Here is a 24,552-nt window from a genome sequence, read left to right on the forward strand (position 1 = left end):
TCTCTCTTAATAATTCATTATAACTCGTAATTCATTTTTTTAGGTGGACGGATATTTATTTTAAATTTTGGTAAGATGATAGCCACATATCATATTAAAATTGTTTAGCATCTTCAATAAATCCACACTGAATCATTTTCTTATTAATCTTTACATAATCTATAAAAATTCTATAAAACTTTTAGAAAAAATTTATATACTTCACTAAATGTTGATAAAAGTCATGTATGATATCACAGACAACACTAATATATAGGGGTGAACCTTACTTTCATAAAATGATTCAGACTTATGTTCTACAATGGATTGTCATGGGGATAATTTTCAGTGTTTGCCAACTTATAATTTCCTGAGGATTTATTTGTAGTTTCAAGGGGTTTTTTCAAAATATAATTATCTTTTGATTTTGTTTTGTGCAATTTTTTTTTCTTCTAATAATTTTAATCTTTCTAAAGATTTCCAATTTAGATAAATTAAAGCCCAATCTATGTACAGAATTCCTTAGTCTTTAGTCCATGACAAGTGACCGTAAATTAAATTGCAATAAAATGCATTTATAAGTCATGACAGCGCAAAGAACTGCAGATACAATTTTGGTCTACTGTTCATTTCATAATGTCCTGGCAAGCTCAAACCTCATGTATGAGCTGATCAGGGTCACTGGAAAACAAGATGTCCTAGTGAATCTATTGGCAGCCTGTGCAGTACACGCCAGAAATCTGTGTCTTTCCTTTGCTCAGTGCTCATTTCTTTCTCATCAGGATCTCAAGAGAGCTCGAACCCTGTGTTAGAAGTGATGGCGTATCTGAGCTTATCTCTGAGGGTGGATTTCTTCTGATAGTTTGGCAGCTTCAGGAGGTTGAAGCAGGTGGAGGAGGTGGGGAGGCGCCCTATGGGGTCTTTCTTCTTCAGGTTGAAAAATCCCTTCAGGACACTCCCTACAGTATCTCCTGTATCCTGGAAAGGAAAAAAAAATGTGTTATTGGAAAATGACTATAAGTTTAATGAACTTTTAACTTGTCTGGAAATTACAATTAAAGGTATATGCAAGTAAATTAATGTACTTGTTCAGTTTTTTTTTTTTGATCTGATATTTTCAAATTTAATTCACAAAAACATATTTCCAACAGTGTGAATCATTTAATCTAGATGACAAAGTTTTGGGCAAAATCCACAAAAACACTTTTGGGTGATGTAAAGGAAAAGTTCATAATCACATGCATTTGTATCTTTTAAAAATATAATTAAAATGTCAGGTTTTCAAAAAAGTATTGGATTACTGACAATTACTGAGTTTGACTGGTCAGTACCAACCTGGTCATCACTGACTTCTACACAGCGGACAGAGAAGGGAGGCTCCAGGTGAGCAAAGCCTAATAACGGGGGCTTAGAGCAACTGGTCACAAACTGAAAAGTAAAATATAAGATTTAATTTTTTTTTTTTTACACTATTGATCAAAGTATGATGCAAGAACATTAAAAAAATTCTGACTGTCTAGATGTGAAATATGATTACCCCCTGTAAGAGAGCCATGAGAGATACATCTATTTCATAATCCCACAAAATAACAATCACTCAACACTTATAAAGCAATTTGTAAAGAAATTATGTCGACGTAAAGAAAAATATCTCTACATTAAACTGACAACTTTCATTTTAAATGTACACTTTCGTGTAAACCATTTTCTGTTTTGATCCTTCTGATTGCATCTGTCTGATCATCATTTCAATCATGTGAATTACATGTTTATATGTATTGTACTTCAATTAAGCAATCAGCCAGCAAATGTCAATAGTAAGTAAGTAAATGGAAGAAAAATTATCAATCATGAGTAAATCCATATTTGGATGTGGAAACTGAGAGCATAAAGAAGCCTCATCCACAAAATTATCCATACCTTTAGTAAGATTTTATCAGATTTGTTTTTCATAAACACAAAATATATGAATTAACATTGCTTTGGGTCTTTTTTATGCTGTTTGATCTAAATCTTTTTAGTTGTTAAGTACCTTGAGGAATAAACCTCTTTCCTGGGGAGTGAAGTTATTAGTGACAATGTCCCACAGCCAGCTGATGACTTTATGGCTGTTGTGATAACCTCCATAGTATCGCGTGTGACGCCTGGAAAGAAATATTTAGCAAGAAGTCAGAAATAAACCATACTGATATTCCTTGATTATATATATAAAATGTATTAAGCATTTATTTTCTGCATGACATCAGCTAAAAATTTATCACACAGGTTTGCTCACAAATTTTCAAAGCTTTAATTTAATATTAAACCACATATAACGTACCTGAGATCTTGAATATCCAGGTCTGCATTGTCTCCAGATATTAGTTTCTGGAATTCCGGGGCTGAAAACATCAAAAGCAGATCCGGATTGATGACCGTCTGAAATCCTCTTCTAAATGCTGCCGTCTGCTCCTTAATTTGGCGATACATCCGGAAATGGGCCATCAGGTGAACATACAGAATCCTAAACAACACAAAGTAAGTACTCAATTGCAAAAAATATTTTTGAAAATCAAAATCATTAATTTTCCTTGGAACTTGTTGTTTCTCCAGACTTTGAAGTCTACTGTAGTCTGTAGAACATAACCATGATTTACAATAGAAACATTGGCAAATATGTGGAGAAATGCCCATAGTAATAAATCATTGCCTATGCATTATTCACCATTCTATACTCCAATTTAACAAATAAATGTGAGCGGGACAGATATTCTTGCAACAAACAAGCATGGGAAAAAAATCCTCTTTTACTACTTTTAAAACTATATTTTGAAAATTAAGGAATTTCAAACTGAAGTACCACTTACTTATTTTCATTAGTGACAGGCATTGCCTTCCCTCCTGGAACAAGTTCATGTGTCTCCAGTCTCCCCATACAGTCCTCATCACAGGAGAAGGTCAGGTCAAGGTCACTTACATCTCCTTCATAATGCTGAATATTAAAACAAAGGTCACTTAAGTCTCCTTTTTAATGCTAATTTAAAAGAAAAATAGAGGTCAAATCAAGGTGAAAGGCATCTCCATTACCTTCATTATGTTACATTTTAAAGCAAAGGCCAGATCAAGGTCACATCTTCACAAAGCTTGTTCAGAGAACAATAAAATACACTGTATAAACAATGTGCTATCAAGATTAGCAATTATCAAATTAAAACATCATTATCAATGAAGTGGGTACTTGGTTTTCCTGTTTGGGTAATTATTACAGACAATTCCCTGCTATCAAGTGTAAAACATCTCCCCAAAGGAGATAAGACTTAATCTCACTTTCATTGCCATTAACATACCAATACAGGGAAATAATTAGTACTGATAGCAGTCTCATTTTTTCATAAAATCATACATGTGTTTGAAAATATTAAATAAAACACAACAGGAAGTATGTGAAACATCACATGATGCATTCTGTATCATATTACCAGTACATGTTGTTACCAAATATCATTATTAAAGGAAATACCAAGTGTTTTATTAGTCCATGTACCATGAAATACATGTATGTCTACAAGTGTCTAGAAGTGCTTACCAATAATTGATAACAAGGTATTGTTAATCAAGGTAAACATTTGAATAAGGATTATTTATTAATGTTTTCATTCGATCAGAAATGTTCTTTGGGTGAGTTATTGTCGTGAATGATACTTATTATATTTTTTTCTAAAACAAAATATGTCATTAGTTTGTTTTTTATTTTAATGTTTTTCAAATTAAGAAATGTAGACACAAACTGAATTAAAATGGTGTTAAAGGAGATGGCACTTAGCGTGCAGAAAGCCCACTAGCTTCAGATATCTAAAAATCATGTTCAAATTGTGAATTAAGTATTTAGTGTAGAGTAAAGTTCTCATCATTGATTTTTATGAAATCATGATAAACAAAGTTTTGAGGAAAATTTCTCGTTAAAATTTATTCTTTTATAAAAGAAAAATAATATGGTATCCATTGGGTTCGAACCCTGGTAATAAAAATCCTGAGTTGCATTCTCTATTGAAACTAGCACGCTAACCACTACGCTACACAAGTCCTGATGAAGTGTGGCATTTAAATCATGTTTGTGATATAACCATTGACTTAAGGGACTTCAAGTATTTCTTGAAAAGATACGAAAGTTATGTCATAAAATTATATTTTAAAGGTATAGTGGGTCTTTTGCTCCATAATTTTGGAAACCAAATATGTATGTTTTTATGCAAACTTTGAGGATTAACTTTCAAAAAAATGGAGAGAAGACGCACCCATATCGAAAAATAGTGTTATAGTGTGAAAAAATGACTCGTTTTGTCCTCTTTCGTGTGTGTATAATATTTCATAGGCAAATAACTTCAATCTTCATGAGATTTGTGCAAGTTGTAGAGATTTTACATAAAGTATACTTTAATGTTAGATGAAATATTAAGGAAAATTTTGGTATAATTGAGATTTAATTTTTCTCACCTTCATGTTTGTTGCGCTATGGGATTATTGCTCGTCATGTTCACCCATCTCCTTTAAGGAATAATTATCTTCTAATTTGGTATTTGCGACCGTTAATGCTGATTTAACGGTTGCAAACTGAGTTTTACCGGTGATGCGTAAACGGAGCCGCTAAAACGGATGTTATTCCCATTCTAATGCAATCCATGCATTTTATTTGTTGTTTACATCTTATTTTGTTGTGTTTCATTATATAAAATATGTCACGGAGCATTGTGTTTTTGAGTCGCTCTATTATGACGTCACAATCACAATGGCTTTCTGCCTCGTTAATGCTTATTTTACTGCTTCAAACATCAGTGCATTAGCCAATCAAAACGTGTTTTACAAAACAATTGCATTAGAATCCTATTTTTATTTTCTAAATATATCTTTGCAATTATAGCTCATTGCTCATTATAAAACTTAAAGACACTCACAAGAGGTAATAATGGAGATTAGAAATATCTGTAATGTGATCATTCTTTCATAATGGCTTCAATCAAATATGTCCCACATATTTTGTATAAATCTCTCAATGTATATATCCCTATCCTACATTTCTGTGGCCATTATTTGAACACAAGTTTAATCTACTGTGAATAAATGGATAATACAGTAAAACTTGTCTAATCCGAACACTACTCTGAAGAAATTTACACCATTAGACAACAATTTAAAATAATTTATTGAAAAAGGTTCAGAATACACAATATCCAGATGATAGATTTGTTTCACTGTACATTACAAATTGTGGACCTGGCCCCAAGGCCGTAAACTGAGATGACTTCAGTCAAAATTTTTATTTTTTAATATCTCTAGTTTCATTCAATGTATTAGTTTAAAAATTTGCAAGTGTTCAAAACACTTCAATTCAATTCAAACATATGATGAAAATTTCATTTTTTTACTACTAAAATGCAATTATTTCAAAAGTTATATCGATTTCAAATTTTGACTTAAGTCTGTTCTCAGTTTATGGTCTTGGGCCCTGGACCCATATATACCCATAATACAAAAATTAATTGAAGCCCTGTCCTTGTCCAAGGGGGCCTTGCTTCACTCAGAACAAATTTTTTAGATCTCACAAAAAAGGTGATAACATATTGATTCTGAAGAGTTGATAACCATAAAATTCTACAAGGTATTGCTAAGAATCAAATTAGCTGAGGATCTCCCATTAGCTGAAGACCTCCCAAAACTGCTATATCCATAAATTTGCTATTTCCATGTGTGTACAAGTACTAAACATATTTTTACTGTTACGGTATTAATATATTTGATGTACAGTGAAACCTGTGTTAAATCAAACATGCACTGGGAGATGAACTTTATGTCAGAATAGACAGTGTGTCTGATAAGACAGTGTACAGAAACATGGAAAATAGTAAAATTGGAACAATATTTAATGTCAGAATTCAAACTGTGATGAATGATGGATGAGATAGTTTTTACTGTACTAGTTTTTATTTCTTTTCACTTTAAAAATAGTGTTCTCACTTTTTCTGAAGACAAGCTCAAGTTTTAATCTAAAGATTTTGTCTGGTCTCTAAAGCTATTATATGATCCAAATAGGACAAATATTATAATGAAATGATAATATTATACATGTCCCAAATATATGAATTTGAAATCTTATGCTTTACAATTTTGACCAATTTATACTATTTTCTATTCATTAATTACCAATTAATTCAATCATTTACTTTGAACAGCATCTATATACCGGGTAATAATTGTTTTGATTAGGTAGGAGGTGTCCTTTGTCCCCCATAATATGACAAGTTTTTATCTCTATAGTTTTCTCCTGATTGACACTGATAAGTTTTTAGAAACTAGCTTGATAGGAAAACCTGCACTTAGTAATTTGCCTACCACTTGAGAAACTCGAAGTCATATGACCAGACAGCTATTTTTGTACTATGAGTAACATATAGAGGTGGATAAACTAAAATTTAGTTCTGGAAAATCCATATCAGTTGCACAAAATCAGGAAGGGGGCGCATACTACGCTCACATGTTCAAAACTGATTCGCTTGTTATTATCATAGGGCACTGATAACCAAGATGTGTAGGATATAGAGTAAATAATATTGTACCTACAAATAGCACAGGTTATAGGAGGACTCCAAACTTTATCATTGTCTATATCAGTAAGTACTGTACTTCTTTTATATTAATTTTTTTTCTTTTGAGTTAATTTTTTCATTTTTTTTTTTTTTTTTTTTTGATAGCTGGTCTTACACAAGTGCTGCTTTTCTGAAAATCGTAGCTTAAAATGTTTCTATTGTTACATCAAAACAAGCCACTTCAAGGCACTTTCAGTTCTAAATTAAATATGAATTATATAGGATTGTTTTATTTATCTTTTTGATAGTGTCATATCATTGAAACATTCAATAACATTGATTATCGACAAAATGTCAGTATAAATATGCCTAATATTCAAGAACTTTCTGTTCTCTCAACTCATACAGATATTTAATTGAAAATTTAAATTAATTGTAAGTCTGTATTTAATTACAGAAAAAGACAAATACATGTGTATTATAAGATGTTTTGACAGCTGTAGGTGATGTCCAAATATTACAGTGATGTATAACATATCTATTGTTAAATCATACCGTACATGTATTTCCTAGCAGAAAAGCTTGTGTGTATAAAGTCCACCTTCTGTGGTGATGAACATATATAGTACAAAATCAAATTGTATTTCTATTTCCTACAGAATCAGGTACATGTACCAGTATCACACAGATGTTATTCTAAAATATACAGCACCCTACTAGGAATTGGTACATGTACCTTCATTGCTTACTACAAAACCAGAAGTCTCTGTCAAGACTGAAGCTCTACTGGTTTGAACTTATAGCAAAGGAAGAGAAAGTACTTAAGCAGCTGGGATTTGAAACTTTATAAAAAGCATTAAATAGAATAATGATCGTTGATAAAGTCTCTTTATGTTCTTAGTGTAGTCTACTTGTGTGCCAAGTTATACTGAAATCAGACCAAAACTGTAGGAGGAGTAGCATTTTGAAACAATTTTACAGACATTTCTATTTTTAGTAACCACGGCAACACCGTTCATCAAAATTAAAATTCAATAAACAGAATTATGTATCTTAGAGTATTCTACTTGTGTGCCAAGTTATATTGAAATCAGACCAAATCTGTAGGAGGAGTAGCATTTTGAAACAATTTTACAAATATTTCTATTTTTAGTAACACGACAACACCATTCATTGAAATCAAAAACCGATACACAGAATTATGTATCTTAGTGTAGTCTACTTGTTTGCCAACTTATACTGAAATCAGACCAAAACTGTAGGAGGAGTAGCATTTTGAAAGAATTTCAAAGAAATTTCTTTTTTTAGTAACCATGGCAACACCCTTCATCGAAATCAAAAACCGATGCACAGAATTATGTATCTTAGTGTAGTCTACTTGTGTGCCAAGTTATACTGAAATCAGACCAAAACTGTAGGAGGAGTAGCATTTTGAAGGAATTTTACAGAAATTTCTATTTTTAGTAACCACGGCAACACTGTTCATCGAAATCAAAAACCGATACACAGAATTATGTAACTTAGTGTATTCTACTTGTGTGCCAAGTAATACTGAAATCAGACCAAAACTGTAGGAGGAGTAGCATTTTGAAAGAATTTCACAGAAATTTCTATTTTTAGTAACCACGGCAACACCGTTCATCGAAATCAAAAACCGATACACAGAATTATGTATCTTAGTGTAGTCTACTTGTGTGCCAACTTATACTGAAATCAGATCAAAACTGTAGGAGGAGTAGCATTTTGAAAGAATTTCACAGAAATTTCTATTTTTAGTAACCACGGCAACACCATTCATCGAAATCAAAAACCGATATACAGAATTATGTATCTTAGTGTAGTCTACTTGTGTGCCAAGTTATACTGAAATCAGACCAAAACTGTAGGAGGAGTAGCATTTTGAATGAATTTCACAGAAATTTCTATTTTTAGTAACCACGGCAACACCGTTCATCGAAATCAAAAACCGATATACAGAATTATGTATCTTAGTGTAGTCTACTTGTGTGCCAAGTTATATTGAAATTAGACCAAAACTGTAGGAGGAGTAGCATTTTGAAAAATTGTTTACAGACAGACGGACAGACGGACAGACAGACAGACAGCTAGACAGACGGACGGACGCCGGACGCATTACTATCGCATAAGCTCTTCTGGTCTCTGACCAGTAGAGCTAATAAAGAAATGGGTCATTTGAATGAATCTGAGGAATAAATAATGAGATTAACTTTTATTTTATTGTAGAAATGGGCACCCCCCAGGATCTGTTGAGGTGTGGTATCTGTTGTGTGAACAGGAGTCTGCCTGCATACTGTGTGGACTGTGCCGAAAAACTGTGTACGGAATGCTGGAGGACCCACTCACAGCTATTCAAGGAGGATCATATGGTGCTCCCAATGGCGGAGTCCAAGTGTCCCGAACATTTCAAATTCTACGCCGTCCACTGCAAGATGTGTGACATTCCTATCTGTAGAGATTGTCTGACTGGCTCCCATAATGGACATAAATTTTCTAGTATCAATCAGGCCAAAGAGGAAAAACTAAAGGAAGTAAAGAGGTATACAAAACATTGGAGAGAGGATGTCTGTCCAGTTTATCAGGCTTTGGAAGGCCAAGCCAAAGCACAGAGAAGCAATTATGAATCAGAAATAATAGCCGTGAAGATGACAATTAACTCTCAGAGAGAAATGCTGAAACAAATGGTTGACAATTTGTGCGATGACATGATAGAATCTGTACAAACAACCCTTGAGGCTCACGGCAATCAAATCAACAGTGAATTGCAAGATATAGTTGCAGGAAAGTTGGAAATTGAAAATGAAATTAGAAAGAGCGAGGTTATGTCCGAGAGAGGGATACTGGAAATCAAGGAATTTCTGGACACTCTTCCTCATCTGAGGGACTCACTTGCCACTCCCCCAGCATTATCCATGCCTATACCTTCTAGATTTTTCCCGGCTGAAATATCAGAAAGAACTCTCAAACGTTTGGTTGGCAGTGTTCTGCTAGTCAGCATGCACAGCAGTTTTTCCTGCAAACTCCCAGTGTCAAATATCCAAGCCTGTTCAGCCAATGAAGTATGGGTAAGCTTCCATGATGATAAAATGTTCACCAAGTATGCATACAAACAGGACAAAGGCACAGCAGTGGAAGTAGAAAATCTGAACCTGCAGTTCAAACCTGAGTGTTTTCTTCTCTTGAAAAAAGACTGTCTTCTTGCATCAGACAGGTTCAACCACTGCATTTGGAAAATCGAGAACAAAGGAAAGCCACAGACGTTCATAAGAACTTCTCCGTCCAACCCAAAGGGCATGTGTCTGAACAACAGACAAGAACTAGTCGTCTGCATCTCCGGACTGACTGGTAGTCTGAGGATTTACTCTGGGGACAAGTACCAAAACAACAGAGATATTGCCAACCATCTGCTCAATGCTCCCAATCGAGTGGCTCAAAATGGTGATGAAAACTACATTGTCCTCGACGACCACCTCCAAACTCATTACGTCATTGCCATAGACTCTAAAGGCACACTCAAGTGGAAATTCAAAGGTTTGGAAGAGACCAAACAATTCTTCTTCCCAAGAAGTGTTTGCTGCGATTCTCTGATGAACATTATTCTCTCAGACTTTGGGAACAATTCTGTGTTGCTTCTGGATAAAGATGGAAGATTTCTGATGAACCTTCTCAGTGATAAATATGGCTTACAGAGCCCCAGGGGGGTATGTCTGGACAGAGAGGGAAAACTGTGGGTAGGGCAAGGGGATGATGGAAAGGGGGAGTGTCACATTGTAAAATACATCAAATAATTCTCCAAATAAATAAAAAAAACTTTTCCTCTTTTTTTTTTGGCAGTATATTAAATTGGTTTTAACAAAATATTGCTATTTGTGCCTGTCACTGGGAGATCAGTGAGGGTAAAAAATGCTTTTAAAATTATGCTCTATGAGAGCAGTTTTTGCTACAAAATTGATGGATTACAAAGATTATAAGTAAAAGGGTTCTTGTCAGAAGTAAATGCGACTTGGACATTAGACCCTGATACTGGACATGCACAGGTATATAAACAGAGCATGCATAGATTTGTTTGGTTTTCTAACCTTCCAAAGGAATTTCATTTGTGCTCCCTGTTTTTTTATATAGACCAAAGTGAGTAAAATCTGTAAATAACCCCTCCCCCTTCACTACCCCTCTCCCTCTCATATACCGAGTAAGCAGAAATTTTAGCGAGGATTTAATTTTGGCATTATTAGCGAGGGTGTTGAGATTGCTAAAATTTAATATCGCTAAAAATTAATTGTGTTTTATTTGTAAAAGCGTCTTCAGTGAACAATTTAAAATCGCTAAAATTGCATCTCGCTAAAATCAAATACCAGTTTTTAAGGACAAATCACTAAATTTGCGTCTTGCTAAATTTTCCACTTATATGGTATATATGTGACAAGACTCCTCTTGATGCCTACATCTAGTCAAAGAGTATGTTAATGAATGATCTGATGCATGCAATATTCAAGTTCTATGCCTAAAAGTGGCCCAGTAGTTCTATAGGTAACAAGAGGCCCAGGGGCCACAGCGCTCACCTGAGCACATCAGGCTTGAATTTACTCCACCCCCCCCTCCAGGCATTCATCATTTGAACAAACTAGAATCTACACTACCTAAGGATGATTCCATATAAATATCACTAATCATAGCTTTGATTTTAAAAGGTTTCCCTATATATCCCTATGTAAAACTTGGGTCAGCCATTTTGGCCCCACCCTAGCCCCGGGTGTCATGATTTGAACAAACTTGAATCTACACTACCTGAGGATGATTCCACATGAGTTTCATCTTTCCTGGCCCAGTGGTTCTTGAGAAGAAGATTTTTAAAGATTTTTCCTATATATTCCTATGTAAAACTTGGGTCGGCCATTTTGACCCCACCCTAGCCCCGGGGGTCATGATTTGAACAAATTTAAATCTACACTACCTGAGGATGATTCCACATGAGTTTCATCTTTCCTGGCCCAGTGGTTCTAGAGAAGAAGATTTTTAAAGATTTTTCCTATATATTCCTATGTAAAACTTGGGTCGGCCATTTTGGCCCCACCCTTGCCCCGGGGGTCATGATTTGAACAAACTTGAATCTGCTCTACCTGAGGATGATTCCACATGAGTTTCATCTTTCCTGGCCCAGTGGTTCTGGAGAAGAAGATTTTTAAAGATTCTTCCTATATATTCCTATGTAAAACTTGGGTCGGCCATTTTGGCCCCACCTTTGCCCCGGGGGTCATGATTTGAACAAACTTAAATCTGCTCTACCTGAGGATGATTTCACATGAGTTTCATCTTTCCTGGCCCAGTTGTTCTGGAGAAGAAGATTTTTAAAGATTTTTCCTATATATTCCTATGTAAAACTTGGGTCGGCCATTTTGGCCCCACCCTTGACCCGGGGGTCATGATTTGAACAAATTTGAATCTACACTACCTGAGGATGATTCCACATGAGTTTCATCTTTCCTGGCCCAGCGGTTCTGGAGAAGAAGATTTTTTAAAAATGCCATTAATTTTTAACAAATTCATGATTATCTCCCATTGGAAAAGGGCGTGGCCCTTCATTTGAACAAACTTGAATCCCCTTCACCCAAGGATACTTTGTGGCAAGTTTGGTTGAAATTGGCCCAGTGGTTCTTGAGAAGAAGATGAAAATGTGAAAAGTTTACGCCGACGACGCCGACGACACCAACGACGACAGACGACGGACAAATTTTGATCAGAAAAGCTCACTTGAGCCTTTGGCTCAGGTGAGCTAAAAAGGTTACAACGTTGATCAGACCATTGTTCAGATATGTTCTGTTAAGTTAATTACCTTGGTATAAGAGAGATTCTTTGCTAGCTCTGGATCTAGGGAAGGCAGTTCATCTAGAGGACTGTACATCGTGTTCTGATGATGCTGAAGTATCTGGGTCAGGAAAAACGGAGCAAAAGGCACATCCACAACTATACCCTGTGAACAGAAAACAACTGTGTAACAAATGTAAAATTATCTGAAAAATAATGAATGGTTTGATCAGAAGAAAATCCCTATTATTCACTTATTCACCCTTTGAGGGAATTGACAATCTTATAAAAAAAAATTACCCACACACATGTAGTAAGTTGATGATTAAATTAATAGGGCTGGGTATTGGCCAGAGATTTCGTATTGCGATATATTGCGATATTTTTAACTGTATTGCGAAATGTATTGCAATATTTTCAATGTAATAAAAATGGCATTTTCTTACTATATTTACTTTAATTTACATGCAGAATTTACATAACTGTGATAAGTAACCAACATGAAGAAAAAAATCTTGTTGATTTCATTTAAGTTATGCTCTTAAAAGTTCCCACAAAACAACTTCTGTCTTACTGTTTGTCTTAATAACAAACTTTCATAATTCCTTTTTTATATTAAATCATTTTGATGACAAAATTCCTTAATCTAAGTATATTGCCAATATATCGATATTACAAAATCGTATTGCGATACGATATTTTTTGTCTTTGTATTGCAATATATTGAAATATCGACATTATTGCCCAGCCCTATAAATTAATAACTTTTTTCCTTTATATAAGAAGTCATTATAAGCATGTTTGCTATACTGGATATACATGGAAAAAGGTTTACACTTGTTTTTGCATTTCATGAAAAAAGCTTTATACGGTACAAGTATTAAGTGTAACTGAATGCTTTAATGCAAAATTTGTTCGAAAGAAATGTTCTTATTGATACATGTATAAACAAAATGAAAACGCATGCCCATATATGGGGCATATACTATGCATAGTTCTCAAGTTTAGTTTTCTTTCTCACCTCATACACAGCTTTGGCAAGCATTTTCCCCACAAAATCAAACAGGTGAAGATGGTTTTCTTGAATAAAAGAAGTGGATGAAGGAAATAACTTTTGTTCTGTGGTGACCTAAAAGAAAAATATTTGGTACATGTATTATACAGATTTTTTTTCTATTTGGTAAATGTTTAAAAAAGTTTACCCTAAGCAAATGAGGGAAAACTATATTTTAAAATGACAATAGAAATAAATCCTGAAAAATTACCAGTGAATGACCCCCCCCCCCCCCCCCCCCCCCCCGAAAAAAAAACATATGGTAATGTTATGTGGACATATATACACTTTTTAACTTTGCTAGTCTCGAGGGTATGTACTATTCCATTGAGAGACATTTATTCTTTTGGTGAATATTTTCTAAAAAATCCCTCCATTTTTCTAAAATAAATTTAAACAAATCTGATTTACAATGACACAGGTACTTTAAAATTACTTAGCATGATAAGTGAAATACCTTAAATAGACTGAGTGAAGGATCAAACACTTTAGATATAGTCTCCTCCAAAAACTCCTTAAAGACGCCATCTTGATCAATCCCTGCTTCATCCAGACCTTGCTCATTCACAAACTTCACACGGATCACCCCCTTCAAGGACTGGGCCGGAATCTGAGCCAATTGTCTGTATCCATCCTAAATATCAGGAAAAAATATCAAAGTATTACATGTGACGCATCTAATTTGAAAAGTTAAAAAAAATTGCACTGATTATATAAAGCTAGCATTAAATTTAATGAACAGAATAAGAATTTTTTTGTGCTACCATAGGAGTCTGAAGTTTCTTTTTATAAAAAAAATACTTTAAATAAAACATTCTATCCTTTTTGTAGATGACTTTTTTTATTTACTCCAAAAGTACTTCAGACTTTGGTGGTGCTACATAGGGAATGTACAGTTATCATATCTTGATGTGAACATAAAAGTTCTAATTTCTAAGTATAGTAAGCCCTTTTACTGTAGTACAAATGTCCAGTACATATCAAACATTTACATGACCCAATACTGACCTCCACGACCCTGTTCCTGTGGACGGTGATGAGTGTGGACTGGGGAGAAATGGCCGCTGATTCTGTCAATCCCAGACTCTCCTTCTCCAGCCGGACTCTGTGTCTGAAGGCCTTCACTCTCTACAATTAAACAGGAAGGTTTTTTTTTTAAATTTTATAATTTCTCTGAAAATTAAAGATGGCCCTTAGGATTCTTACTTTATAACTTATTCTTAAAATAACACTAGCAATTCCCTTATGAATCACCAACTCTGTAGTAAATGCAAATTATAGCAGTATAAATAGAGTATATGCTGATAAGCAGAAATTCATAAGGATCATAGCAAAATTCATCTGTTTGAAAATGAGATAATAGTGAGCATTGTAAGAAAAAAACTTATATGTCATCAAGACAATCATTGAATGTATCAAGAATATTTAGACCTAATTGGATTACCTCTGCAAATGGAATGATAAAAGGAGTTTTCTTCACCAGCACCTCCATAGCCCTATCTCTGTCTGAATCTTTAAGGAATGCAGTTGGTTTGATGTCCCTGCAACAAAATTAAAAGTAAAAATATGGGACAACTTTAAGTTACGGTACATTTATTTTGTGCCAATTTTTCCATTTCCTGTGAACTGACCTGTTGAGCCAGTGATCCTTTTCAGCGTACGGCCGTCGACAGTCCCTCTCATACAACAGAAGTAGGAGGTTGTGTGTGGCATTGTAAACATCAGACTCCCCACTCTCCAAACTCCTAATATCTGATTAGAGGAATAATAATGTACTGATACGTATACATCAAATACATGTACAGGAAAAGAAGATAGCTAGCTGACATAATTAATTAAAATTAGGAAAGAATAATTCATACCTATGGCTAAAAAGTTTTCATTTGATAATCATTCTATACAGTTGATTGTTTCCTGTATTTTTACGACAAATTATTCTCAAAAAACAGTTGTTTGGTATTTTAAAGCAAGACAAAATTTTCACAAATATCAGATTAATATATATAAGCTTGCATAACACAAATATTAGCATGAAGGAATGTTTGTTGGCAGAGAGTCATATATTATTACACAAAAATAAAGTTCTCACAAAAAAATACTGATTAATATTTTATATAAAGTTTAAATATACTGTGAACACCCTCTCTGTTCTCAAAAAATTAACTTAATACAAATCTTTACCTATAAGATTGTGCCAGGTGACTCTGTACACAAATAAATTGAGAAACTTGCTCATTCTGATGTAGTCATCCAATGTAAACATCTTCTGTTGTTCATACATCTCCATATCATCCAGTGTTCTACAATGTTAAAAAGAGATACATGTAGCAATATACTGCATTATAAATAGCTAAAGATATATACATGTACATGTATAAGTCTACAAAATGTTATAAAACTGATACAATTCATCAACCTTATTCCCTTTGATATTAAAATGTCTTTCTTTAACTTGCAAACATTACGTAATGCTCACTTCATTTTAATTTTGTATGTAAACCATGTAGAATATTGTCTTGATCAAGAAAATTTTCATCAGGAATGCATTTCAAACTGACAATTCGCAAATAAAAATTTAACAAATTAATCTGTACATGTACAAGCATGTTAATATTTACATGTACATTTCCAAAAGGCATCTATAGCCACTAAAAATAAAACTGACAACTTTTAAGAGATGGCACTTACATGATGTAATGAGAAGCTGCCTCACAGAATACTGTCAGTAGGCTGAACACTGGGTGTATAACACTGTTGGGGGTCTGGGTCAAAAGGTCAATAAACACCTTAAGGCCACAGTTTGGGCCAAGGTCACAGAGGAACTTCCACAAGGCTGGCAGCAGAACCTGATTGTAACTTATACCTGTTGAGAATTAATCATTGAACATACATGTATTAGGAAACTTGAATCTATATAAGAAACAAAACAAAAGAACAGATAACTCAATTTTTTCTGAATGATCAATTTTTCTAAACTTGACTTGAGGAATAATTATGTTCTGTAATTCTTTCAGTTGGTAAAGCTTGATCATTAATTGATAAAATTATAAAACTCGTAAGACAGACCTGAGAGGATGTCCATTCTAAGCTGAGTGAGTGTGTTCATCATTATCTGATACAGGGCACACGTGTAACACGTCGTCTTGGCTAACGGACTCTCCAGCTTTATCCTGACAGCTGTTGATTTAGACGAGGCTTTTTCTATGGCTTTCTTCAATATGTCTGTAAAATAAGTATAAAAACTTAATAAAATACTATGCATTCTTCTATTTCTAACTATGGCTTTAGGTAGTAAATGAATATTAAGATTCAGGCCTGAATCCCCTAAATTAAATTCCTTTGCTAGATCCATTTGGAGCACTAATGAGACATTCATTGTACCTTAAATATGACAGGGGTAATCAAAGACACTAAACACACACCACATAGCGCACCAATAGAAATTCTTTAAAATACTACCAAAAATCATGCAGTGCTGAGCCTCTCTTTGGGTTAAATTAAATGATCAGAATACAAAATGCATTAAGTCCCAAACTTATTGAGGGAAAGGACTTCTTACTTTTTGAGGGAGAGGGTTCCTTCTTTGCTACAGCCTGTTCTCTCTCTGCCTCTACATAAGCCAGAAGGTCAGAAAACAGAATTCTTATCATCTTCTCCGACCACAGCAATTTGATCTGCTCCTTTACATGTGGCATTGCTGCATTCAAGCTGAAAATATATTTTTTGGCACAGAAACAATCATTTTCAGGTTCTTACAAGATATCAGGGGTTTGAAAGATCTGCTGTATAGTATATATAGTGTATATTTTTGTGGAAGATGCTGTTCTATCTATCAGGTAAATCACAGTACTGTAAATGATTTTCATAAAATATCAATCCCATTTATCTGTGACTTATAATTGACCAATCAGGTAGCTTATCTATACTAGCAAGGATCTAATTACCTTCCTGAAACTGTATACTATAAAAATATTTATATGAACATTGCTGAAATCACCAAATCTTTAAAAAAAAAATAAATAAATAAACAGCGCAATTTGCTTTAGTTGTGTACCTTTCATCCGATTTCTGTGAGAACCAGCCCAGGATGAGATGCCAACTGGTCAGATTGGATTTCTTGTTTAGGACGTACTTCTTACAGCTGTCTAGTAGTCGAATCACCACTGACTAAGAGTTAGAAAATAATCTATGTGTATAACATCTAAGTGCACAGTTAACATTTATCTTTTAAAATAATAGAATTATTGACAAAACTTACCATAAAATTCTGAGTATTTTCAACCAATCCCTGAAAAAACATAATTCAAATGTATGAATGGTCAATTTGTTTCAGAAATGTAAATCAGCATATGAAAACCATGGCATCGAATGTAAAAAAAAATGCAATGAATGTTAAAATCTCTCACATACCTCTAATTCAGCCATTCCTAAACTAACCAAGTTTGCTAAAAGATAAAAAAAAGTTTTTATTATCGTAACCAAGTCTCTTGCTTTTTTTAATTTACTGCTTTTATAAATTTTTCAGTTTTTATGGTGCACTAGCATGGTGAAGGGAAACGTGTATGCCTAACGTCTATTTATAGCCAGACCTGGCTTGGTGACCAATGGTATAAAATCTGTTACGCAAAAAAAAAAAAATCACATTTTTCTTTTTCAAATCTACATTTTTGTATTTCTTAGCTGCTCCTTCTATTTTCATCTTATGGATTTTATGATTTCCTTGGAGGTAATTTATGTAAATCTATCTAAATTACTATTTGTCATGGATGTCTTTAGCCTACATGATTTGTATATAAAAAATTCCAATCAATATGTCACCAAAACAGGTTTGACTGTATCTATTAAATTCATCTATGTGCATAAAAGCATTTAAATATACATTACTGTTTTACTATAAGACAAGGAAATTGCTATTTCTATTATAATGTGTTCTTGGGATCTTGTTCAGCAATACCTAGTAGACATAGTGCATAACTTCCCTCCAGTGAATTAAAGATTATCCTCGTGCTCTGTTCATTGGTCAGCAAATCAAGGGCTCGTTTGAAGATACGATGAGTGATGAGGACATTTAGGCACTGAAAAATTATAATTCTTACACATTAAATATCTATATTGTAAATTACCATGGTTGAATAAGTGGTCAAGGTCTTGTATATTTTTCTTACAAGAATTTATTGTCCTAATCAAATTTTTGGGTGTTATTATTCCTTTGCAACTGATTGTCTCTAATCTTTAATAAATTAATCTTAAACTTTCTATAGGAACTTGAAGGATTCTTGGCACAGAATGCATATACTATTCAAAAACATATAAGGAAACAAGGGAAGATCAGACTTCACATAAATTACCTCCCCTGACGTGACAGCCACATGATGAAGAAGAGCTGGTACAGACATGATGTGAAGGACAAACACTGTCATCAGGTTCTCTGAGAAGTTAGAGGCAATCAAAGGCCTGAAAGGATTCAAAGTCATGGAAACTATATACATGTACATTTTGCATCTTCTTTACTAAGATTTTAATTGCGAATTTCTTCCAACTCTCAAAAAAAAAAAATGCTTCAGTAAACAAGTCTTTCCCTTTTGATAAAAAGTAATAATTATTTCATTTTGTTTTCACATTTTTGGAGGAAAGTCATAAATTTTTCAGTAAAATAAGCTTTCTTCTTTGTAAATTGTCATTTCTTATATCACTATGCACTAAAACAAGTCACAGATATTTTTTTACTTACCTCAGAGACAGATTAACAATGGCAGACAGAGTGGCAGAATTAAACAAAATCTTGGTCCTCGATAATCCTTGTGCCAAAAGTCCCTAAAAATAGAATATAAGGTACCTAGTTATGAGTAGGTGTTTTATAATTAAAACATGAATGTACACACAGATGTATACAGCAAACTGAAGTCTGAAGTTATCCTAATCAAGGTTACATACATGTAGTTATTACTAGGAAAGATTTTTGATTGGAAAACCTTTTACAGATTATGGACACACAAAAAGTTGGCTTAAAGCCATAAAAAGTTTAATCCTTGTACTGGGAGAAACAAATTGCTCAGCATCTCCTGAGAATGATAAACAAATAGACTGATTCACTGAATGATTTCATTCTACAGAGGTACCTTTAACACTGGATATAATCCCTTTGTATTAAGATGGCCCATTATATTGTTACACAGCTGATTCATCCCAGGTGTTAGGGTCTCCCCTGAGAAAAAAAAAATCAAGTTTGATTTTCGTGGTAGATAGTCTCGGAGTCCATTAAAAAGGTCATAATATTAAAATCTGGTTTAAAACTGTCATGTGTTCATTAAACTTAAAAGATGTTATTTTCATTGATGAATTCCTTGCAATCTTAATACCCAGTTTTCCCTTGAGAATCTTCCATCCTCCTGAACTTGTGAATGTAATCAGTACAGTCAGATACAGATTGACTCTCTTCATATCACTATGATTCTCAGCCTACAAACATATACAAATGTAATTATGTTACCACATTACCTTTTTTCTGTAAAAAAAGAAATAGTAAGACACACAAGTACTTGTTTAATATAATTTAGGGTTTATATACTGTAAGTCGTTTTAATTCCATGGTGTTAAAATTTCATGATTTCTCAGAAAGTTCCAATTGCAATGGTTTTAATTTCATGCTGCAAGAAAATTAATTCAAATTTCATAACATTTAAATAATTTTAAAAACTAAATATAGCATTCACAATGGCTTTAGTTTTGTGAGAAAATGATGAATCATGGACATAGTGAAATTAAAACCATCGTAATTATTTGCAAATCTACAGTAATTGTAAGTTATGATATGACTACTTAATATACCAATAATACATGGTCATTCATTTGAGTAACAATCTTGTGAAAAAGAAATTAATTCACTTTGATATGTACATACAAGTAACTTCATCTTGGTATTAAGTAATATACCTTCAAAGACTTGAGAAAAGAGCAGCACTTCCATAAAACTTCTTTAATCTGTGCAATCCAGGGTAACACAACATCTTTGTTCAGTACTAAATACACATAGCACATCTGTGAATAAAGAAACTTGATTATTACGAAGTGTATATTTAATTTCTTAATTTCTCAATCATAGATGTCTATAAGAGTAGGACTTACAACTGTACTCAGGAGTGTGATTAATATCTTGAATAATATTCCTTATACAGTACATGTAACTAAAATTGATGTCTTTATTTGATCATATTATGTGTAAACCTAGCATATTTTAAGGGAGTCTTTCAAAATTGGCTTTACCTTCATATTATCTGCACCTGCATCCATTGATGACAATAGGTATCTGCAGAGGTAATCAAATTGCTGTAATAAAGAAAAAAATTACAATTAAACATTATATTATCACATCTACAAGTATATACACACATACATCTAGCAATGTAGTCAAAATGTCTTTTTTAAACCATCATATGGAAGTACATGAACGTATATTTTTATAGCTCTATATGATGACTCAAAGACAATCTACTGTCAAATATATCAATAGCACCCTCCGTTTTAGCATTGTCTTCATGTAATAGACATGTTTTTACTTTATACATGTAGTAACATGCAGACTTAATTACCCCAGCATCTCTGTCTTTTTCAAAAACAAAGAAAAACTTCTGTATTGTCTTGTACACTTCAAGTGCTGCAAAGAGAATAAAATCTTTATCACATGTTCATCATTCAAAATCTAGACATTTTAAATCATATTGTTTTATTGGCGTAATGAATACAACTTCTCATATTGCACTGTACAAATTATGACTGTCTTACATTCATAACTGGTTAGCCGGGCTTATTGCTCAAAGAGCAATTGCCGGCTTATGTGATCCTGTTCAAGGCAGGATGTTGACCCCATAGTCGCCAATTTAAAGTTACGTGCAAAAAAGCCAAAAATATAGTTCTTACTCTCAACCGCATTTGAGATAATACAAACGCTAAATAAAGCAACAAAAATAAAACGAAGTTTTATCTATATAAAATAAACATTAGTAGTAATAACTTTGAAAACTTGATAAGTCAAAGAACATAGTTCATTAGCGTAAGGATTTTTGATAATCAGTGTTACCGTAGTTCTCTACACATACGAGGTAAAGCAGGAGAGGGAACCAGACTGGCCTGTTTGTTTACATTCAGCTGCGGTACCAGATTAATTCTGATTCTGACAAAATCAGACCGTGGTATTAGGAATGAAAAACTCACTGTCATTGTCTTATCATTTATATTGATAGTTTTAAAATAAGTTTTTCATCAGAATATAAACGTGATTCATGTAAGAAATCCATTCTACTCTGTAAATAAGCCCGGCTCTCTGTACTTCTGAGTACTTTGATTTTTGTAATACATATTTGAATACATGTATATGGAAAAGTCTTACATTCATGTGCATAATTTTTACTTAATTTTCATTTTGAACCAAATCATGTGACCATGGTGTCTTTGATTAAATTCATATTACATGTATTTATAAATCATATTTAGTCACTCTCCTGCATGTTTCAGGAAAAGCATTCTGCCTGGATATCATATGTAGCACTTTATTTTAACAAAATACACTTTTAAATTACCATATACTCCCTCCTTCCAAAGATAGTTTATGTGCATTTTTTTTCACCCTTTTTTGCAATCTTTTTTAGTTTCGGTTAACAAAAATTGCATATGCAAGGTCATTGCCATATATTAAGAAATAGGATTCTTAGGTTTGAGGGCTCTTGTGAACCTAAATGAAGGTGAAAAAAAGCAATGCCATGTAGATGAGTAACATGGTTTTGAAAATTAATCTGTTTTTAATAACCTGGTTTGAGCTTTGGTTTGTACACTGCCCCTGGATCTGGTGGAATTTCTAACACATCTTCTAGCTCTTTGCTACAGAAAGAAAAAAGGGTGGATTTTAAATATTTAAAGGTTTTTTCAGACAAAACAAATTCAAAATCTCACTGAAGCAATCAATAATGACCATATTTCCCTGTGTAGAAACAAATGACTGTTGCCTAACAAATATGAAGGTTTTGAAAATGATAAAATCTTGTTTTTAAAATAAATTCACAAATTAAATATCTTAAATTTTTGGAAGTGTCTATCCGCACGACGGTCGTGCCGATTATATTCGTTATTTGGTTTGTACGACAATAAAAAGAGAGCCCCTGGATCTGTGCACGCTGGCTTTAAAAAAGTTAAATGGCGTGAAATGGCAAGTCATCACATGTGGCATTAAAAAAATTGGCTTTAAACCCCCCCCCCCATGTAATAGGATTTTCTATCTTTTTTTTTGCTTGTCTTTAAGTAAAAAAAATTCTGGCTACACCCACGTTCACAAACGAATACCCCTCTAATATTGTGTATAGAGGAGTATTTTTTGTATGGAACGGTTATCTTCAGTCTTTTAACTAAATTTTTCGCATTGAAAACATGAAAAGACAGTGTAATAAATATAAATTGTAAAATTAAAAAAAAAATCAAGGGGTCATATAATGGGGTCATCCATCCCATTTCCTTTTCAGACCAGATTGCAGCTATTATACAAATTGTGCTACATGTTTGGTTTTTTTTATATAACACGTACAAAACAAATGAAGTCAAAAAAATCTCAATCCTTTTAAAAAGTAAAAGAGCATAATATGTTGATTAAAATCAATATAACTTATTTTGGGAAAGACATTTCTTTGTGATAAATATAATATACAACCACTGGACCTTTTTAACTTATATTAAAGTAAAAAAAAATCCCCATATTTCATATATTCAGCCATTTATTAAGAGAAATGTAAAACGCAACTAAGATTGAACCGTAATACACTTTTGTTTATCAGCAGAACTAGAATTAAATCCAAATCTTTCGAGTACTGATTTGTCATAGCTGATTGCCTATACAAATATGAAGCATTCAAATAAATTATATTTACACACTTATCTACACAGCCTCAATACAATTTAATTATTTTTTCAATCTTAAACTTGACAGTAAATTAATACCTTCATTGATAAAATGACTTGAACATAAAAGATTTGAAAATAAAATTAAATTCACAAATTAAATATCTTAAACTTTTGCCTTCACCCACAATAGTAAAAGATGTTTATACATACTTGAATGACAATGGCTGCATCATTCTTTAGTTTGTCGTTAGCTCTTTCTTCTCGTAATGCTTTAGTCTGTTCCAAAAATTGGTTCTTTTTGGTAATATCTACTTTGCTGAACATTTTGACAGGAAACAGCTGCTGAAAATGAAACAAAATGTTGCTGACCGAATGGATACGACTTTAATTCGAAATTTCTTGTAAACAAGACATAAAAACATAAAACTCAAGCATAATAAAAAGTACTCAAACCTGGTATAAACTCAAAAATGAAGTTTTGTTACAAAAGATAAATCAAACATTTTCCACTGAGGTTGTTGACAACTGAATTAAGTGAGTGTGACTAAAATGGGTAGCGAAACCCGGGCCGGGCCGGGAATTTCAAAACTGAGATTTGGGTTTTTAATAATTACAAGATAAATACTCATTCTTTCTTCATGAAATTTACAGACATAGTTTATAAGTATACGTTTTGCCTTCGCTGGGAATTTTAAGTCAAAATGTTTTGTTTTTCGATGATTATCGCCGATTGTCCTTTTCCAGGTGACTAAAATGGGTAGCGAGCCCGGTTTACTCATTTTGGCGATTTTAAGCTTAATGCATCGAAAGTGTTTGTGATATTTGCATTAAATGGTTGTTTATTAACTTCAAGAAGTTAAATTGTTCAATCATTATGAAATAAAATGTCAATTATGAGGGTTTTTGTCATTTTTCATAGACCCGGGACGGGTCAAAACCGGACGCGTTTGCCCGGGACAAATTATAAAATTCCGGATTGCCAGAGACAGAATGTGGATTTTTTTCAGTCCCTGACCGAGATACATCTAAGAAATAAATTGGAAAAAATTAATATAAATTTTCAAAGCAGAAAAGAGTCAGATCAAATTATATGTCATTATCTGATAAATTCGGAAATAAAAAAATCCGGTTTTGACATCCCGGGTACACAAAAAAATGCGTGTATTTTCAATAATCGTGATTTATTATTGCAACAGTTAAATGTTTTAGGTAGTTTAAGTTCAATTTCAAAGACCCAAATGAAATAATTGTGAA

General features: G+C 33.2%; 2 protein-coding genes across 2 annotated transcripts; one reads left to right on the top strand and one right to left on the bottom strand.

Annotated features, from left to right (window-relative positions):
* Positions 1-689: 689 nt before the first annotated feature.
* Positions 690-23,830, bottom strand: LOC134252344 (ubiquitin-protein ligase E3B-like). The gene is made up of 31 exons (XM_062734789.1): positions 23,752-23,830; positions 23,509-23,640; positions 23,217-23,286; positions 22,379-22,412; positions 22,217-22,287; positions 21,003-21,067; positions 20,677-20,739; positions 20,347-20,451; positions 19,773-19,872; positions 19,533-19,618; positions 19,145-19,227; positions 18,762-18,867; positions 18,368-18,488; positions 17,824-17,858; positions 17,672-17,701; positions 17,468-17,580; positions 16,973-17,121; positions 16,480-16,635; positions 16,102-16,276; positions 15,595-15,713; positions 15,045-15,165; positions 14,858-14,954; positions 14,422-14,541; positions 13,871-14,047; positions 13,381-13,488; positions 12,388-12,525; positions 2,826-2,950; positions 2,300-2,482; positions 2,012-2,123; positions 1,315-1,407; positions 690-957 (listed from the first exon to the last, which is right to left on the bottom strand). Exons 2-31 carry the CDS (start codon positions 23,620-23,622, stop codon positions 766-768), a joined length of 3,261 nt encoding a protein of 1,086 aa, XP_062590773.1. The 5' UTR covers positions 23,623-23,640; positions 23,752-23,830; the 3' UTR covers positions 690-765.
* LOC134252339 (uncharacterized) lies at positions 6,310-10,358 on the top strand. Its single transcript, XM_062734779.1, has 2 exons — positions 6,310-6,623; positions 8,784-10,358. Exon 2 carries the CDS (start codon positions 8,786-8,788, stop codon positions 10,343-10,345), a length of 1,560 nt encoding a protein of 519 aa, XP_062590763.1. The 5' UTR covers positions 6,310-6,623; positions 8,784-8,785; the 3' UTR covers positions 10,346-10,358.
* Positions 23,831-24,552: the final 722 nt, after the last annotated feature.

This window comes from Saccostrea cucullata, unplaced genomic scaffold (genome assembly GCF_032062105.1).
Source record: "Saccostrea cucullata isolate Sc308-1 unplaced genomic scaffold, CSIRO_AGI_Scuc_v1 ctg69, whole genome shotgun sequence".
Lineage (NCBI taxonomy): Eukaryota > Metazoa > Mollusca > Bivalvia > Ostreida > Ostreidae > Saccostrea > Saccostrea cuccullata.

Excerpts from the sequence above, each read along its gene's own strand:
- LOC134252344 (XM_062734789.1), bottom strand. The coding sequence starts at position 23,622 with ATGTTCAGCAAAGTAGATATTACCAAAAAGAACCAATTTTTGGAACAG. Across the intron at positions 14,955-15,044 it reads AAGGATCACTGGCTCAACAG|GGACATCAAACCAACTGCAT; the intron begins GTCAGTTCACAG and ends ATTTTGTTGCAG. Across the intron at positions 2,951-12,387 it reads AGAATCTCTCTTATACCAAG|CATTATGAAGGAGATGTAAG; the intron begins GTAATTAACTTA and ends TTTAATATTCAG.
- LOC134252339 (XM_062734779.1), top strand. The coding sequence starts at position 8,786 with ATGGGCACCCCCCAGGATCTGTTGAGGTGTGGTATCTGTTGTGTGAAC.